General features: G+C 41.0%; 2 protein-coding genes across 3 annotated transcripts; one reads left to right on the top strand and one right to left on the bottom strand.

Annotated features, from left to right (window-relative positions):
• The first annotated feature begins 1,367 nt into the window (after positions 1 to 1,367).
• Positions 1,368 to 9,401, top strand: lnpk (lunapark, ER junction formation factor). 2 transcript variants are annotated; one of them, XM_029175556.3, is made up of 16 exons: positions 1,368 to 1,495; positions 2,161 to 2,230; positions 2,456 to 2,497; positions 2,634 to 2,684; positions 2,764 to 2,900; positions 3,058 to 3,116; positions 3,342 to 3,382; positions 3,611 to 3,694; positions 3,783 to 3,831; positions 3,939 to 4,055; positions 4,290 to 4,382; positions 4,524 to 4,629; positions 4,787 to 4,857; positions 4,947 to 5,117; positions 5,790 to 5,879; positions 6,988 to 9,401. In XM_029175556.3, the coding sequence occupies exons 2-16, from the start codon at positions 2,204 to 2,206 to the stop codon at positions 7,188 to 7,190; spliced, it is 1,341 nt and encodes a 446-aa protein (XP_029031389.1). In that variant the 5' UTR covers positions 1,368 to 1,495; positions 2,161 to 2,203; the 3' UTR covers positions 7,191 to 9,401. The 2 variants fall into 2 exon arrangements, with proteins under 2 accessions (XP_029031389.1, XP_029031390.1); XM_029175557.3 differs by lacking the exon at positions 5,790 to 5,879.
• Positions 9,402 to 9,543: 142 nt separating this feature from the next.
• Positions 9,544 to 16,787, bottom strand: chrna1 (cholinergic receptor, nicotinic, alpha 1 (muscle)). Its single transcript, XM_029175555.3, has 10 exons — positions 16,539 to 16,787; positions 14,869 to 15,011; positions 12,800 to 12,844; positions 12,411 to 12,520; positions 12,126 to 12,321; positions 11,752 to 11,989; positions 11,451 to 11,674; positions 11,259 to 11,373; positions 10,940 to 11,064; positions 9,544 to 10,789 (listed from the first exon to the last, which is right to left on the bottom strand). The coding sequence occupies exons 1-10, from the start codon at positions 16,588 to 16,590 to the stop codon at positions 10,661 to 10,663; spliced, it is 1,377 nt and encodes a 458-aa protein (XP_029031388.1). The 5' UTR covers positions 16,591 to 16,787; the 3' UTR covers positions 9,544 to 10,660.
• Between the last annotated feature and the right edge of the window lie 2,548 nt (positions 16,788 to 19,335).

Genomic DNA, 19,335 nt, shown 5'->3' on the forward strand with positions numbered 1-19,335 from the left:
GCCTCTCTGTGCTCCCAATGGGAAAATATAGATTAGACCACTGGATCAAGCTTGGGCTCTCTTTTCATTTAGTCTCACTATACATGCATGCTATCAATTTACTGCATGCAATTCTATTTTTGTAAAGTGCACAAAGAAGACAGACAGGCTGCGTAATGTTGCCCAGATTTTCTTAAGTGCTTCTTGAATCCACCAAAAGCTGCAGGACTTTTTGTTCAGCATAAACAGGATTTGAGCTATCAAATGTTAAACACACACAATGTATTATTGTTTGTGTGTTTTTGTCTTGCTATTTGTAGCTCATATAATATGATAACTGCTTATGTGGGGCAAGCATCTATTTAAGCTGTTCCCACTGCATGGACCTGCATGTGCAAACCGGACAGGCCTGAGGAGAGTGGGGAGACTCCCTGCTCTTCATTTTCCATCAGTGTATAATTTATTACAGGTTAATGAATCGAAAATAACATTAGCATCCGAATTACTCATCAGCCATATTATACATGAACCAATACTGTGTGCGTGCGTAAAAGTGTGGAAGAAGGAGCGAGTGAGAGATGGAGCAGAAGGGAAGAAGGGAAAAAAGACAGAGTTTTATTGGGCCCCATAACTCTTCAGACTCCAGAGGAAGCTGTAAGCATTAAAGCTGAAGGCCATCTCTCTGCATGCTGCAGCCTAATCTGGAACAGCTCTGCTGGGAATGAGAAAATGCAAAATGCTGCGGATTATTTGACTTATGTCACATATTCAACTAAGCGCACGTTTTGGATGATTGTTGTTATAAGATCGTTGTTTTCCTGTAAGTAATGAATTGTTTTGATTCTGCTGGGATGTGTGCAGGCAGATTGAAATGATTATAAATAAAGTATATATTAAACTAGAATAAATACAAGACGTCACACTGGAAGACAAATGGTTTGTTACACGAATTACTGTCTTTCTATTACCTTACGTGTTTTGAATGCGCCGCTGAATAATGGAAGGTCTCGTGATATTGCGGGATGGCGACATCTAGTGTTCTAATTCTGACCTGCAGTTAAAATCAACATGTCAATACCCGTTATTTGATAGTTGACTTTACGTTATTTGTTTCGACTAAAAATCGTTTCTGGCCTCGGAATAATGAACTTAGGTTACGTTTTTTTATTTTTTGCTTTAAATACTTTTACACGGACATTTACAGTTTTGAAAATACGCAAATGTTACTATTGTTAGTGGTAAAACGAAAAATTAAAATCATTCACACCAGTTTAAATAGATGTTAATATTAAAACTAACTATAACAGCCAGCTCCTCTTAATGTGTATTTCTCATGCGCATCACAAAACAGTAACGTTATTACTGGTTCATTAAAACTACAACGCAAAGGACGCTGGGAAACATTAAACAGCTCCGGGTCAAACGGCGTTCGGCAGTTGAGGCGGCTGCTGAAGTGTGTTGCTTGCTGTTTACTACTCCAGCCTGACTGAATTAGAAAGAGCTGACGGCAGTGGATGTATGTATTAATTTTACTTTCATCAAAAACACCACGTCGCGTTATGAAAGTGATGCGTGCTGATGATATCTCATCTGTGGCGTATGCTAGCGTACGTGACGTTAGCCTACCGCCACATCAGTGCGATGAGTACCTGACTCAAAACACGATTTACTGTTTTATTTACAAAAAGGTTCTAGACCAGCGAAAGCTGGTTCTAGTTCTATGTTTCTGTGGCTAACTGCACTTTAAAACGAACGCCGTTTTTAAATAGACAGCTACCGTAAGTTCAATTTATTCTCGATAATGCTTTGCTAGCTAACGTATAAATGGTGACTTCAAATGGAAGAGTCTCTTAGATTTAAATATATGCACTCTGCTTGTTGGTAAAAAACAGTTAAACTATGTAACTTGTATTGTAAAAAAAGATTGAGATAAATCCCTGTCCCATGACATCAGTGGACTTAAACCGTGTGTAAAAGTGTGTTGTCATGTTCTGGTTAAATGTTAACTAGTCCTAGATGTTATCACACCCTAGTATTCTGACCTAGTACCTCAGTATATGTTGCCCTTTATCCACTGAGATGAAGCAAGAACTGTCATAGTGAACCTGCGTTGGCCACGTAGAACCAATGAAAACTGAGGTTATGTTATATTTTATCTAAAGTAAACCTTGTCTTTCACAGTGAACCAGAAGAATTTAAGAGGAGACTACTGTAATTAGGAGATATGGGGGCTCTTATATCTCGGTGGAAGGTAAGCGAAGAGCAATAAGAGGTAACATGTCATATTAAAATAAGGAATCCCTGCTTCAGAGCTAGATGAAATTCATACACTATTTATAGACATTCTAAAGAAGTCAAAGGGACACAGCCAAGCACAGACAGCCACTTGGGAAAAGAAACAAGCAAGAGAAAGTGTTTGTTTATGTGTTGTTGCCTTTTTAATTCAATCAATTTTATATTTTTATCTTTGATGCAGAAAAAGCTGACCACAGTTGAACAGCTTGAGAACCTGGACAAGGTACCGATTAAATCATGTAGTCTCTGCTGTGTTGTGTACTTACACTGCTCATAAAGCAAATGAAATGCAACTGTTCTATGTTTTGTACTTCTATGTATACATATAATAACATTTATCCTCCATGTTTATTTTGTAGGACATTAAAGAGCTTGAGGAGTTTAGAGCCAAAAATCAGCGTCTGCAAAAGGTGAAGTTGTCAGAACATTGAGACTGTAACATTTTAAAGTTTAGGTTCTTCTTTTTCATTTCTGTGTATCTGTCTGCAGCTGTGGGTTGGCAGGTTGCTTTTCTACTCATCAGTCCTTTACCTGTTGACCTCTTTGATCGTGTACTGTCTCTATCTGCCTGAACAATGGCTGGAAAAACTAGTGATGGCCCTGCCTTTCTTTATATACCCTGGGCTGTAAGTGCCTCATTGTTATCATGCATTTAGCAAAGCCAACACACTTAATTTCTATTTAATTGTTCTATTGGAATTTAGTAAGATTTATGCTGTAGTTCCACTGAATATGAAGTTTATTTTAAAGTACTGCTACTGAACTGTCATGTCTCTTCACCAGGGTGTGGTTCATCAGGAAGTTATTGATTTTACTCTTTTCAAAACGCACAGAGAGAAACAGTAAGTTCGTTGTCTGTTGTTATTTGTGGTATCTATCGAATGATGATGTGACTTTACATTGTAACATAATTTGCTCACTAAAAGACTCAACGTTGCAGTTGCTGTATTAGTATGAAGTAAAATGAGCGAGTTTGAGTGTGTTTGAAGTATATAAGTACTAAGTAAGTAACATATATGACAATTAATTGATTGTGAAATCATTATGCGTTGTCTTCTATTCTGCAGATGAAAAATTGGAGGATTTGAAGGCTGCAAAGAAAAAGATAGTAAGTTTCTAACCCTTTAGTTAGAGTTTTATTTATGTATTTTTTTTCCAATTTTTAATATTGTGTATTATGAGGATAATCCTCTGATCACCCTCTGAGGCTTGTTGCAGTTGCATTTGTCATTTATATTTATTTAATATTTGTAAGTTTGTAATACTAGTGACCAAGACAAAACCAGCTAACCAATCAACCAACTGTTACAACTAAACCTCTGGTTTGTTCCTCCAGCTTGAGGAAGTGATGGAAACAGAAACGTACAAAAACGCTAAACTCATCCTGGAACGCTTTGATCCAGAAGCTAAGAAAAAAGCTGTGAGTGCTGTTGTCTAGTCTTTAGCTGCATTATTATTTAGGTAATACCTGTCTGTTGCATGTATTGATTTTGTTTGTTATTCTGTAGGAGCTGGAGTCCACTCCTGTACGTCCACTCACTCCCAGACCAGGACAAGGTATGAAACCCTGGAGTTAAGCATCACATTTAGGTTGATGTGGCTCATTGAGATACATGTACATAATATATATATCTATATATATAATATATATAATCTCTGAGCAGAAGTGCGGCAGAGAGGGGTGGCAATGAGACCCATGCCCATGGGCACACCCGTTGCCATGGCAATGACTCCCCAACCAGGAGCACGGCCCCCGCTGGGACCAGGGGCCACACCTGTGGGTAAGGAGAGACACAGAGATACCTTACATTGTATGTAGTGAAGTCTTACAATCAACTCTTGTCCTGCTGTTGAAGTAAATTTTCTAAAAATGTAATGGTTGTGGCTTGAGGACGTGGGAGACTAACAAAGTCAAAGATAACGGGAACTAAGTCCTATCTTTGACTTAGCTTCATAGAATATTATGCGCTTTTTTTTCCATGTTGCTCTCCTTACACAACATGTCCCTCCCTCAGCTCCAGGAGGACCACCAGAGAGGTCTGCTCTGTCAACCCCAGGCTTCCATGGTGGAGTATCCAGGACCCCTTGCTCTCCTATACCAGGTGTAGGTAGGTTTAACCGTCACTGGGTCCAAGCTTTGATGTATGTAGTCTTGAAAGTGGGATTTTTAAAACCACCCAGAGCATTAACTATGCCTTTTTGCTTTTGTATTTAAGCAAACCGAGAATAAAAACTTTGACTTTTTTTAGGCATGCATCCTCCAGGTCCACCGTTGGCAAGACCTATTCTTCCCAAAGACCGAGGCGCTGTGGATCGAATCATTGAGTACCTGGTGGGAGACGGACCACAGAACAGGTGAAATCTCTTTTTGATTCTTTTCAAGGTTTGTGCCAGGTCTATTACAATATTTACTGTGCTTATGACTGCAGTTTGATTGAAGTAATGGCAGCAGATTCTTTACCCTGTGTTACCTGTTTAAACATTTGCCAACACTGTTTCTGCTTTTCTGCAGATATGCGCTGATTTGCCAGCAGTGCTTTTCTCATAACGGCATGGCTCTGAAAGAAGAGTACGAGTACTTGGGTAGGAACAGAAACACTGGGTTTGTGGTGAAGGCACTATCCTTATTGATTCTGTTTCTGTGTGACATTTGTTTTTGGCCTCTCCCACAGCATTTCGTTGCGCATATTGCTACTTCATGAATCCAGCCAGGAAGACACGACCCCAGGCTCCCAGGCTTCCAGAGTTCAGCTACGAGAGGCGGCTGCGAGCTGAATCGCACTCTCCTGGAGGGACGCCACGTTCTAGGACGGACACAGACGAGAGTGCACCCACTTCTGGAGGTACTGACAGACTTAGATAACCAAAGCAAACTGTTTTCAGACAGGTCTGTAGACGTTACCCCGAGGAGCTGCATGTCACAAAGCAAATGACAAGGTCAGTTACGGTGTTCTGCCAGCTCCCTAGTGCAGAGGTATGGTTCAAATGCAAAAGAGTAGTCACAAAGTTATAGGAAATAGGAAAGTTATAGGACCTTAATCTGAAGCAAAAAACGAGATGCTCGAAGTGTGGCGCTGTGCACATTAACTAACCCTTGATTTGTGCGTTACTCACACATAACCTCCCAAGTTCAATGCTAAAGTTCATCTTTTTGATTTTTTTCCCATCTTTAATGACGGCAGTGACAGATGTTTTGTAGTATTTAGAGAGTAAAGAGACATAAAACACATGCTCTTTCGAAAATAGCCAATATCATTTGCTGCAGGAAGCGGCAATAGTGTGTATAAAAGTTTCTAATTGTGCTGCATTACACTGCAGTTATTGTGGACAGTCTTTAAATCTGCCAGTGTGAACATTGACTTCATGCATGTTGCAGTTATTGGGCAACATCTGTTTCATAGAAGCAAAACTAGTGAGGCTTGTATTAATTCAGGCAGCATCTTTGTCAGTGACAGGACCACACGCTTCCAGCTCTCCTGGAACCAGTGAGTTTAACAGTGTGATCTTGCCTCTAGCCAAGGCTCCCGCACCATGGAATTTGGTCCACAGTTTCCAGATCCAGCAGAGTCCAAAGAACCCTCAGAACCGACCTCTGCAGAGTCCAGGTTTCCCCAGCCCCTGCTCTCCCTGTCCTGTCTAGTCTGTGTTCATTTCAACTGATTTCAGCTTCCTTTGATGCAGAGTCCATAACATGTAGAATGCCTATTTCAAATCAGCATAAGATACTCACAAGAAGTGCTCGAAATTACTGGATGTTTATACCAGACCTGGGTCAGAATAATCTGAAATAAAAAAAGTTCTTTTAAAACCTGATCTAATTTTGCCAAATAAGATATTTAAGATGTTGAACTTGTTTGACCCAGATCTGGTTTCACAAAATATTTCTAAATACCTCCTATATAACCAATTCTCCAATATACGCATAATTAATGTTTAAATTATGTAACTTGGGGTTAAATTGAATATCAGACACAATTCTCCATATATTTTGTGCACAATTTCACTGTCTCAGACCATTGCAGCCCTTCGTGGATGGGATCAGCATTCTATTGTAACAATGAGTGCTGTAATGTAGCTTCCTCCATAGCACATTTGCACCCACAGTACTCACAGTTTTAATAAGAGTGATGAAGATTCCCTTCAGCATCTGTATGAACATCTTTAAATTTTACAACCCATTTCTGGCACAACCTCCAGTTGTTGTCTTTATATTTCTAGGTCACTGGGTTGTATATGTCATGGGATTACTTTCCATCCCCCAGGATTATTGATCCTATCCAAAATGGGCTCACTGCTCTTAGCCACAGTCTGATTGTTTTCTGATGTGGTGAATCTTAATCCTGGTTGCATGTACAATAGATTATGAATCTTAGTTGAAACTGAAATTGTTAGTTAAAGATGCCAATCAATGTATTAATAAGCAGTAACTTTAGAAATATTGCCTTAACATTTCTAACATCAGTCACAAGCTTTGGTTTAATTGGAGATCTTTCAGCTTTAATTATTCTTCTGAGGCTGCGTTGATGCATGGAAGGAGGGAGATTTTTTTAGGAATGTGCTTCTCCCAACTGTCTTTGATTTGAAGCTGATATTAATTCTCAGCAATTACTTACTGTATTCACATCTGAGATGGCCTCACCCCCACACTTCCCTTCTGTTCATGTCTTCACTCGCTTTCTTCAATCACATCTTACTTGGATGTCTTTTTCTCAGATGAGAGAGAAATGGGAGAAGACGAAGGAGCCATTAAAGAAATAGAGGGAGAGAGCAAATCAGAAGAGCAGCCACCACAGGAGGACAAGGCGGAGGAAGAGGAGGAGCAGGAGGAAGAAGAACTGGTTCCAAAGCAGGAGGCAGAGAAGGAACCAGAGCAGAGTCCGAGTGCCCACTGCGAGACAGAATCTCAGTCATCGTAGTTTCAGAGCTGCAGAACGGATCAGTCTGCCCAGAGAAAGGTGTTGGTATGAGCCACGACAGACAGAGTCCATCAGAGAGATTTTTACCAACTATATGATAATATTCCTTGCAACCAACAACTCATTAAAAAAACTAAATGCAGAACGAAATAATAAACGAAAAATATGTTTAATATTTAAAATACGCAACTCTATTGCCAAAAATGGTGCCAGGATTAACCGGCCTTTACAGTTTGACTGGAAACACGTCAGATTTGTGATTGTAGTTTTAATCCAACTGCTGTTTCTTACTGGGGCAGTTTATGTTGTGTTTAACAAGCTTAGTTTAATATGTTGTGATGTCTTTTAGGTTGTTAACAGCTGGATATTGGTTGATTCACTAATGGAAAGTATTATGATTTAAGATGTAACTGCTCACACATGGTTTGTTCTCAGATGCAGAAATTCATGCTTAAATGTAAAGTCTTTCAACGTATTTATTTCACCCTTTGGTAGTAACTATACTTTATTATAAGTTAAGTACATTGACATATCTTACTTGCGTTTTTTTACCTAGTCAGTAAAGAAATGAAGTGAAAACTAAGTGCATCTTAAGATAAACCTTTTGTGAGTCAGGACTTGATCGTGTTTACATGTGTCCAAGCTTTTAGCCTAAAACTAAAAGGTTTAGGAAAATTGTTATAATTACATGTCACTGAACAGTTTTGATAAGATATTTTTCCTGACCGCTCGTCTTTGTTGGAGGTTTAGATGATAGAAAACTTTAGTTTTGCACTTAAAGCTCATGATGTAACAGACCTCATGGGAATGAAGGCTTTAGTTTGTACTAGGGTTCACACCAGAGATGCGTACAGTACCTCCAGTTAAGGAGAGCTGGGATGAAACCAGCCACTGGCAATGTACGGACTGCGTCATTCAGCTGAATCCTTTTAGAGCACACATCTTAGTATTAATTAATTTCCTTTAGGCTTTGCTTTTCTATTTTGCTCTACAGGAAACGTGACAATCTAAGCTTGAAACTAAAATGACCTGGTGTGGAGCCTGCCCCCATGTGGAGGTGGTCACGGTGACACTAAGGATGAAGGAGACTCCTGGAGGTTTGGGGAGATGCGGGTGTTTCAGTGGTGAGGGTGAGCAATGCTAACAACGAGGCTGTCAGCACAAAATGAACCTTTTGACAGACTGGAGTTTAAACTTGCTTTGTAGCAGCTTAATGCCACTCATAGTTCTCTGAAGGCTTTTTTGTTTTTGCCAAATGCGCCATTGTTTTATATGATATTTGCACTGAGTTTCTCTTTGGCCACATTGTATTTTATTCTCCAGTCCATGTATTGATACGCAGAGAGTTGAGTTTTCATCTGTAACTGGCTGTTTCAGCACCTGTTAAATAGAGTTGGTTTGGGTTTTGTTGCATCTGGATTGGGAAGATCAGTTGCACTGACAGTAGGCACCTGGTGCCGTCATAACGCGTGCCTTGGTTGCTGCTGATTGTTACTTAGTTTACAGCGTGATCTGCTCTCTGTCTAGTTTATGTAGGCAGGTTTCGTGGTTTATTTGATTAGAACTATTATGAAGTGTGTGCGATTCATTCAGCTCTATAATGAAACATGAAGAAGGTCTATGCAAATGTGAATATGTTGCATCACCTGTGCTACGAGTGGGCGAAATATTCTTGTGGGGCAGAAAGATTCTTTTGTTAGATTCTTTTGATTCATTTAGTTTGTAAATGACTGTTGATGTTGATCATGTGGCAGAAGGATGATGCCAGATGATTGACAGATGCAGCTATTCTTTTACTTATAATATGCAGCTGGCAACAACTGTGATTTTAGACAAAGCTTTGCTGCCTGAGGACGATGGACCACTCCATGAACTGGGTTGATGACCATAGCTTCTCCTTGCACCAGTTGCCAGCTGGTTCAGCATCCTACCTGTAGCAACCTATGGATTCAACGTTAGCTGGAGGCTCCCAGAGCAAAAATGCTGTTTATCCATGTTAATGTGTTTTAGCAATGAAAGTGTGGTTAGTAATTAACTATATGACCCTGACACTTATATATTTAAACAAACCTTTCAGATTCTTGTACTTAAATAAATTCCTTCTATTTGTAGACTTTTCTTTGCTCAACTGAGTTTCAGGTACATTTCTGCCAGTGCTGGTGGACAGTAAGTGTGTGCATGGCCCTAATAAAGTTTTTTAACCACAAAGAAGACTCTGACTGATGTCATTAGAGATAACGAAAAGAGCTGTGGATCAGTTGTGTCATATCTGTACATGCATGGTATGAAGAAAAATATTTTATATTCCAGCGAAGTGTGAGCTTCACAGAAAAACGTAGAACAAATGGAAAGATTAACGTATACCGACTTTTATTAACTACTAGACTTTTTATTTTTCACTCCATTCCAAATCATTACATGCAAATATGAAGGAAAGGGTCAGTTTGACTTCTAGAACAGGACTGTATGAATAAACTGCCATAAGTGCTCTTCTTTTTTCTAAATCAGGTTGACCTCCGAAGTTGTTCACTGCTGTCCTTTGTTTAAAAACGTTCTTTGCTTTCCAACAGGAAAGCTGCACTAAATGCACAATCCTGACTATCTTAAAAAAACGGACGTTGACCATCACGACTGTGTGATCAAATCACATTACTGCTTCAAAATGGCATTAATTCCTTAAAAATATTTAAAAACGGGCTTAGACTCATAAAAATTTACCCCAAATTTCTAACAAGTGACAGATCTTAACCTAATACAACAGACAACGATTGTGTTATTAGAAGGAGCAGTAAACCAGTGAAGGCAAATCTTTAGATGTAGTGGAGTAAAAGTAAAAAACTGCAGTCATTAAATCAAACAATTTCAAAATAATAAAATGACCGAACAATAAACTGTACAACAGACGTCAGAGGAGCATTTAAAGACTGATCTGAATCACAACCTCAAACAATAAATAGAAACGAGGCGGCCAGACGTCACTGAGTGTCAAGCAAAATAAAACAATTCAACTTCCTGACATCAATCATCAACCAGGATCTATCAATACATGAGGTGGCGAGACTTGACTGTTTTATTCAAGCGAAACACACATGCTTTCATTTCTTCTAACATGCAAGTAACGTTGTGGGTTCTGTAGAATGGAGATGGAGTTAAAAATGAGAACACACATAGACCGGCCTCAGTTTGTGTGTTGAAAACAAAGGTAACTAATTGTGTTAGAAACAAACAATATAATTTACCAGAACAATAACAGCAATAGAACAATATAAACAAAATAATGATAAAAACAGTTAGTGAAGAATAGCTTCAACTGTGATACACAGAAATCATGTGACCCTGTAAAAGCTTCAACCTGCCTTCAGCTGCAGCCGCCTCAGCATCAGCAAAGAAGAGAGCAAACACAACCTGAGCCTGTCTGATGCTGCAGCTCCAGGTATGACAACATACAACCTGCTTCAAGGCCCAGGCGCTCACGGCTTGTTGAGCTCAATAAGTCTCTCAGCAAAGACTGCGAGCGTCCCGATGATGCACACAGCCATGAACACGCAGAGCAGGATGTGGTCCAGAACCATGGCAACGAACTTCCACTCCTCCGCAGCCTGGAACCACACAGAGCTTTTCAGATTAGGACAATATGAACGTGTGGAGCTGAGCCTGAAAATATCTACTTCATATAAAAATGCACTTCTCAGACTATAGTTTCTGCTTTCATGTTTGACTTTCCCACTTAAACATGTCGATGGTCGTACATTGTTAGATTCCTCGTCTGACTTCATGGTCTCAGCGATGTACTTCACTCCTTCGATAGCACTGCGCACATCAGGGTTTTTCACGATGGGGGACTGGTAGGTGACGCTGGTCGGGGTGGGGTTTCCTGTGAGGCAGAGTCCTGGGTTAAAGAATGCAATGTGTACTTTGAACTCTGCTGTTGTTTCTTGAAGGTCTTTTTAGCTTACACTTGTCGGCTCAACTTTCCTAAAGCACTTGCATATTTCTATACTTGTCTATACCTTTAGCATTTATAACCATAAAACACTTGTTGGATCTGTCATTTAGCTGGAGCCTTGCCAGAGATGTCAGAGATGTCCATGTCAGTAGGAAACAGACGCTTCTGCTGGATCTCCTGACTCGGACGCTTCATTGTGGAGAAGAACATCATGTTGGGAATGGTTTCGATGAACACCTGAGACACACAATTAAAGAGTGTGTTATTTCCAGCCTGTTCAGAGATGACTTTTAGGGAGAGGAAATCAGATGAACCTTGCGAATCCAGGGGGGCATGGTGTGTGTGCTGGGCGAGCGGTGATGAGTGTTGATAACAATGACGGTGATGATGATGGAGGCGATGACAAACACCATGGTGAAGAGCATGTATTTCCCTATAAGAGGAACAGCACTGGACGTGGAGGGGATGAGCTCCACAATAACCAGCAGGAACACAGTCAGAGACAGCAAGACGGAGATGGACAGAGTCATCTTTTCCCCTGGGGAGAGAGACACACAGGAAACGGGTAAAGCTGTGACGTGGTTGATTCAACTGCCAATGTCCACCGAGATCTACCAGAGTCAGTGGGCAGGTAGAAGACGAGTCCGGTGAGAAAAGAGAACAGCATGCAGGGAATGATGACGTTGACGATGAAGTAGAGAGGCAGCCGTAACATCATGAAATGATAGGTGATGTCCAGGTACGGCGTGTCCGGGCAGCACGCGTAGTAAACCCAGTGCTTCCAGCTGCGGTAGTCCTTCAGCACCCATTCACCCGACTCCATGAAGTTGCTGAGGTCGGGTCGGTCACTGTCCTGCAAAACAGGAGGAGAAAGGAGCCTCGGTGGAAAAAGCGGCTAAATGTGCGGCTGTTTGATGTTAAAGTGGGCAATTATTATTAGATTTCTCTGTTCGTCACCAGCTCAGGCTAAATCATCAGGACACACGCACCGGGTTGATGACGACCAGCAGCCCGTCGTACGTCCAGGTGCCCAGCTTCATGCTGCAGTTCTGGAGGTCGAAGGGGAAGTGCAGGACGATGATCTCACAGTAACTCTTGAAGATGGCAGGAGGGTTCCACGTTATCTTCCCCGTGTGCTCCAGCAGGACCTTCGTCTCATGGATGATGGCAAAGTCACCATCGGCACTGCAAAGCAGGACAGGCAGAGAGGGGGCGGCTGAATGATTGAGCGGCAGCTGCACAGCAGCTGTGGGAGTGTGTGAGCACGGATTTACTTGTTGTACAGCACCAGGTCCGGTTTCCATATGTCGGTGGAGGGGATGCGGATCTTTCTGATGCCACCGTAATCGTCTGGGTTCCACTTCAAGTTCACATCTTCCCATTGCTTGGGTGAGAAAATGTTAGAAATCATGTTTCAGCAAGTGGAAAATCTGTCAGAATTTCTTTTGATGAATTGTGGCTCCACCTTCTTCAAGTGAAGAGATAAAATAAAATTTATTTTAAGAAAAACGATTATACTAATGAACTATTATATTATAGATGTAGTATCTTCGTAGTACCGGTACTTGTTTTAATGAATACACTGAGTATGTTTGTGTCTATTATGTTGTATATTCTCTAATTGCGGTGCTGCTATTTCTATTTAAACAAACTTTTTTCATACCTGTCTGAGACGAACGTTACTGGTGACAATCTGGTTGACTTCATCCTGGATGAGGATGGGATGCAGAGAAGAATGGAAGCAGTCAGGGGCCAGGGTTTCATCATATTCCACATGTTAATATGTATGTAGTGTTTCTCATAGCCTCAGTTCTTTCAGTTTCTGATATTAAACATGAATATTACTATAGCTGTACTATAGCTCTTTCATCCTTTATTATTTTTTCTCTGAGGGCATAATGTATAAAGACTGAACATTGTCCAACACTTACAGAAAATGCGCATTCAACGGATTTAATGGGAATAATTACGTGATTCTCTGCTGAGATCTGGCAACACAGTTCCCTTTATTGATTTACAGGTTCACCTGAGTTGGGATGCAACCCATTGCGGCTTGGTTCTGTATTAGGTAGTTTTAGTAGTTTGTACTTGGTTGAAAACTTGTACAATAGGTGGTTGGTTGTAAAATAGCTTCAAAAGCTTCAACGTGAGTTAAGGACAGAGCTGAACAAAGGTTCGTTCGAACATGCTAGCTAGCTAGCTAGCTGACCTAATGTCACCGTGTTGGGCTAGCGAGCTGCAAACTGATTTACCTATTTATTTATTTATTTATTTATTTATTTATTTATTTATTTATTTATTTATTTATTTATTTATTTATTTATTTATTTATTTATTTATTTATTTATTTATTTATTTATTTATTTATTTATTTATTTATTTATTTCTATCAAGCCGTTAAAACACTTTACAAAGTCTCTTTGTTATTGTCCATTAGCGACGAACGGTTTGAGGGAGAAGACGGACCGGATAAGCGGCGTGGACGACAGACACAACCGACAGAGGGCGCAGAAGGAGCGCGGCGAACAGTAAGAGTCTCTCTCTGTGTTCCCGCTGTTGCAGCCGGAGGCCTCCGTGCCCGTCCGGTGGAGCCCCCCCCCCGGTGGCCGCCGTGCCCGTCCGGTGCAGCCCCCCCCCCGGTGGCCGCCGTGCCCGTCCGGTGCAGCCCCCCCCCCACCCCACCGGTGGCCGCCGTGCCCGTCCGGTGCAGCCCCCCCCCCCACCCCACCGGAGGCCTCCGTGCCCGTCCGGTGGGGGTAACGTGTGACAGTCTTGTTAAGATCACAAGTTTATTTTAGTTAAAATGAATCTTTATCCGCTTCCCTGTCACAGTTTTTATGTTGCTCTTAGATCTTTCTGCAGCATTTGTCACGGTGGATCATGAAACTCGATGATTTTAACTCGTCTATGTGGGAATTCAGGGCACTGCTTTTAGTTGGTTCAGGTCCAACTTCACCAACTGGAGCTTTGCTGTTACTATTGGTGCCTGTTCCTCTACTTTAGTTCCCTCCTGTTGTTCCTCAAGGTTCTGTTCTTGGACCCCTCTTATTCTCTCTATATATGCTCCCATTGGGGTCCATCCTTAAGAAACATGGCGTGTCTTATCGTATGCTGGTGATTTACAGATATAACTTGCTCTAAAGTCAATGAGGCGCTTTAACCTCTCATTGATTGCCCGAGGGATATAAGAGCATGGCTGGGACTGAAAGTCTTACACTTGAACGAAGGAAAGACAGTACGTTTTGGTGATTCGCCTACTATTACGACCTTTGACCAGGGCCCTGAGTGGTCGCTCCACATCTGAAGATGACAGTGAAAAACCTTGGGGTGATGTTTGACACTGACTTGAAGTTTGACACGGATCAATTCAGTTGTGAAGTCGAGCTTTCTCCATTTGAAGCTTTTAAGTAAAGTTAAGTCTTTTCTTTCTTTTAATAATTTTGAATGTCCACTTCATGCTTCTATCAGCCCCAGGCTTGATTACTGCATGCTCTGTATGCTGGAATTAATCAGAAAACAAAATACTGCTGCTCGTCTATTGACAAATTCAAGAAACTTTGATCATATCACCCCCATCCTGGCCTCCCTTCACTGGCTCCCAGTTGATTTTAGAATTAATTTCAAGCTGCTGTGCTTCGTCTTTAAGGCTGTAAATGACTTTGCTCCACACTGCCGTGTGGAGCAAATACAAATGCTATACAAATACATTTGATTTGATTTGATTTGACTTACCACACTAATGAGCTGTATCAGCTGCAGTCCCACAGTGACTACTACGGGGTCACTGAAGTGGTTGACAGGACGAACCACCTTGTTGTAATTGGTGAAGAGGTTTTTTACCAGCTGAGTCTCGTCATCGGAGCAGAATGCTGCACCTAGGCATCCAGACATTCACCAGAGGTCAGTTAGGCAAAGAGGAGTCTGAACGAGGGGAGAGTAAATAAAAAGCCGAACTACTGAATACAGGCAACAAAGTAAAATCAGAGAAACGGAGTTTATGTTAGGACACCCTTTGAGTCTAGTGTAGTGCCGTGTTCCACTGGGATTGGCACAGTGCTGCTACGCAGGTTGTGACCCACGTCACATCCTTTGCATGTTATTCGTGGTATTTCAGAATGTTGATCCACACGCAGCCTGAGCTGGGAAGCAGGGCTCTAGTTTCATTTAGCCAGTTGGAGACGACTGCTCTCAGGTTTCCAGCCGACACGCAAGCGCGTTGCTGCTTTGAACTACATTCTCCGAGCTTGGTTTGGGACCTTTCCTAAATGTGTGATAGGATTCTGCAGCGTGTTGTGTGTACATTCACTGTCCGTCCACCATCGTCTCTCTGTTACTGGCTACTTTCTCTCCATTTGTTGTCCTGCTGCCATGCTTTGAACTGGCCACATACTAAAATAGAAGGAGGAGGGACAGAGAAGCCACTTGCAGCTGTCGCTCGTTGCTCAGTCTTCCCTCTATTTTCTGCTGCTGCGAAATAAAGTAGTAAGACTATTTCCTGTAGATACAGGATATGATAAATGTTGTACATGCGCACAGAAAATATGGGCATGTGGAGAATCTTCATTGTTAGCTACACTTGAAGAGGACAAAACTGCTCATATTTTGCTTTGAGAGGTGCTTCTACACAATAGTAACAAGTGTCTGTGTGTATAAAATATGTTCATGAAGATACTTTAAGGGCTGCAGGTTTAGCTTTATCTCTGCGTAGGACTGTTACAGTTACCAAAACTGGTCTTTCTTGTAATTAAAGCGCAGGTTTATGTACATGCCGTCACTGTTTCTGGTTAAACTGGTCACATAATGCTGTAATTAGCTTCAAATCAGTTTATGTAAAATAATGTAAAGTGGAATCTTTCATCTGCGTCAGTGGATGAGGATGAGTAGGCCGTGGATTTCTTGCCCAGACATTTGTTTGAACGATAGACAATGGTTGTAAAAGGTTTACATGGTGGATAGAAATGTCTGATTTACACCATAAGGCCCTCAAAGTGCTATAAATTCAGAGAGAGTGGACTTTGCTGTCCAAGTGGCCAGTTCTCAAAGGTCATTTCCCCCAAGAGACAGAGTGAATCATCAAACATGTGCCATATTTACCGTCTGTCCTTGAACAAGGATAATCATCTATAAGAAGGTATTTATTTTTAATTCTGTGTACAAATTTCTCCTTCATTCTAGTTCATGCCCACTTGTCCAGTCTCTGTAGATCTGTAGGTGATAAATAAGTCCCTCATATGATAATACAGCACAGCCTCTAGTGAATATAGATATAGATTAGGTGGGACTTTGTGAAAGAGTGAGACCTTTTTCAGATTTGTAAAAATGTGAGAAATGACTAAAATGAGCACGACCAAGAGGTGAACTATCAAGGTTCCTCTCCCACAAAAACGACAAAGACGACTTACCGAGGACACCAAGAATCCACACCAGCAAGATCTGGCTCTTTGGAAGATTCATATCGGCTCCAGACCTTTTTTAAAACGGTGTTGAGAGCTACAGCATCTGTTTACTAGAGCGTTATTAACCAGTTAACGGGGTTCAACCTGACGGCGTAACGGACTTCACACCGACAAACGTAAGCGTCCCGCTGGAGTCTCAGTGAGTAGTGGGCAAACGGTGTGTCAGTGTGTGAGCGCTGAGCTCTGGTTTCTCATGGCGAGCCTCCCCCACCCCACAGGCTCCAAGGCACAGGAGACAGCTGCACCTGCAGAATATACACTACACAACAACACTGGCGTCTCTGCGTCATTGCTCCTCCGCTTACTTTCTGGAGTAATAGTGTATAAATGTCACTGGATGGAAAGAAGAGAGCGACTTATCAGATGAGACCTGGAGGGATTACAAGGTCCGGGAAAAGAGAAGGCGCTAGAGGTGGTCAGGAAGAAAGATGGACAGGAGGCAGACGGGAAGACAGCTGAGCGCCTCAGCGCTGGAATGAGAAGCATCTGCACACAATGCGCGCACGCAGTGGCAGGAAGCTCACGCTGAACAGCTGAGCGCTCAGAAATGCTACAAAGGTTCCAGGCTCCACTCTGATTTAAGGTGCTGTTTTATGCACTGGGACAGTTGTTGTGCTGCCGGACCGTTCGTTCTCGCATCTTAAATGATTTTCATTACAAGAAATACTTTGCAAAGAAGGTTTTAACCTAGAGAAGACTGTTTAGTCTCAGTTATAAACATAATTTCTTCTCTTTGTCACAGCCAACAATGACAGTATTAATAAAATATGAGATTTATCTTAGAGTAATAGTAATTTAATAAAATGTCTGCAACAAACACATCTGCTCAGACTTTTACTTTTATATTTAAAGTAGTAGTAGCTTCTAGAGGTGAAGGTACGTTTTCTGGCCAGTAGGTGGCAGTACGAGACTGGGAAACCGCAGCACAGGGCTGGATGACATTATTGTCAACATGGGCTGTAGGAGTGTAAACGTAATTGTTTGTGTGTTTCAGGCTGGCAGAAGGTGTATTCCTCTCTGCCAGTTTGTACATTTGCCACCAGCTGGTTTCTGGCTTCCTTTTTTGTCTTCCTCTTCTCGTCTGCCCCCTCTTGTTTTTTTAACTTCATGTCAGAGAAAAATACTTCCTTTTTCAATACATTTTGCAACTACTACACAGAGAAAATGAGAGTAGTGAATATTGAGAGAAATGTAGCCGTGCCCCTTGAGTAGTTCATCTGCCAGGAGGATGTTATACTAATTAATAAAATGTACTAGTCCACCAAAGCCTTAACTTTAAGTGACCCAAGGCTAAATACAAAATATTCAATTTGAGAATCACACATAGATTTTTATTTTTTTTTACTCTGCCAAACAAAACCAAGATTTCATATCTGCGGTAAAAGTTGGCAAGTTTTAGATTATTATAACAGAATTATTTATATCTGCTGTGAGAGGAGGTTTGTCTGTTTTTACAAGGATGTGAGCTTCATAATAAAGCTTTTGAGGCTTCACACTTGTTTATTAAAGTTTATTAAACTGATCATTTTGGCAGCTTTACTGTTTGAAATGTGTTGCATGAAATGAGACTTTGTTGATATGTAACGCTTTTAAATACGACGTGATAAGATTGCAGAGATCTCTTGTATAGAAGATGGAATTAAAATGTGTTTAATAAATACTTAGACCACCTGAAATGTATTTTACACTGCCATCACAGTAGTAATTGATAGAGCATCTTCCGTACAAGGTAAACAGTGATTTGCTTAAGGACTCCTCAATAGAATGGACCTACACTTTGAGGAGAATGCTAAAGACGGCAGGAGTGAAAGTAATCAGACAAAGATTAGTGAGGAATCTGAGATTATTGGCATCAGAAGCACCTTTTCCTCCTCCTGATGATTTGCCACATACTAGATGTGATCAGAGGGGACCAGTTCCCACTGATGAGCACTTAAGCAGGTAGCTTTTTAAATAGTAATAATATTTAAATTTAAGGAGCCACTTGGTTAACAGAGAAAATCATGAAAAGAAAACTGAAAAAAGAAAAAAACTGTTGCAGCTGAAAACAATTTGGCTAAACGTCTACATTTACTAGAATAGTTAAATAGAAAATAAAATAAAAACTAGAATAGAAAATGCGGCTTTTAAATTAATGGACTGTGTGATTTAAGGATTTATTATTTGAGCTATGGAGCTGAATGTTGAATATTTTTTATTCCTTTAGGAGATGATGTTGATGATAATAATAATGCACTTACTAAACCGAATCTTTAATGGAGATTTCAGAACGTTCTTGGCTTGTGTGTGTGTGTGTGTGTGTGTGTGTGTGTGTGTGTGTGTGTGTGTGTGTGTGTGTGTGTGTGTGTGTGTGTGTGTGTGTGTGTGTGTGTGTGTGTGTGTGTGTGTGTGTGTGTGTGTCAGGAAAATGTTCCTGTGAGAGACGGTGTCCAGGTGAGAGATGATTACTTTGTACCCAAATGATAAGTCCTAGTATTTTTCAATTAGCCTGGATTCCTCATTGAAATCCTATATTTACTCACATTTAGATTTGAACCCTATATTTTTAATTTACCTACATTTACTATTTTTTAATCCCTGGAGCTCATTTGACTCACGAAGAACAGGAGGCAAGTTTTACTTCTTGTTTGCTTGTATGTCAAAACACATACACTCTGTGTCACAGCATGACCTGTACATAATGGGGTCGTGACCCTATCAGGGACTGTGGAGAACTCATCTCTGGGTTCTAACACACCCGTCA

This window comes from Betta splendens, chromosome 15 (assembly GCF_900634795.4).
Source record: "Betta splendens chromosome 15, fBetSpl5.4, whole genome shotgun sequence".
In the NCBI taxonomy this organism is placed as follows: domain Eukaryota; kingdom Metazoa; phylum Chordata; class Actinopteri; order Anabantiformes; family Osphronemidae; genus Betta; species Betta splendens.

What these genes read in the sequence shown, in the direction of transcription:
- chrna1 (XM_029175555.3), bottom strand. Translation starts at nt 16,590, where the DNA reads ATGAATCTTCCAAAGAGCCAGATCTTGCTGGTGTGGATTCTTGGTGTC. An exon ending in GTGGATTCTTGGTGTCCTCG is followed by an intron (nt 15,012 to 16,538) that starts GTAAGTCGTCTT and finishes CTGGATGCCTAG; the next exon opens with GTGCAGCATTCTGCTCCGAT. An exon ending in GACCTGGTGCTGTACAACAA is followed by an intron (nt 12,322 to 12,410) that starts GTAAATCCGTGC and finishes CCTGCTTTGCAG; the next exon opens with TGCCGATGGTGACTTTGCCA.
- lnpk (XM_029175556.3), top strand. Translation starts at nt 2,204, where the DNA reads ATGGGGGCTCTTATATCTCGGTGGAAG. An exon ending in AGCTTGAGAACCTGGACAAG is followed by an intron (nt 2,498 to 2,633) that starts GTACCGATTAAA and finishes TTTATTTTGTAG; the next exon opens with GACATTAAAGAGCTTGAGGA. An exon ending in GAGTGCACCCACTTCTGGAG is followed by an intron (nt 5,118 to 5,789) that starts GTACTGACAGAC and finishes TCTTGCCTCTAG; the next exon opens with CCAAGGCTCCCGCACCATGG.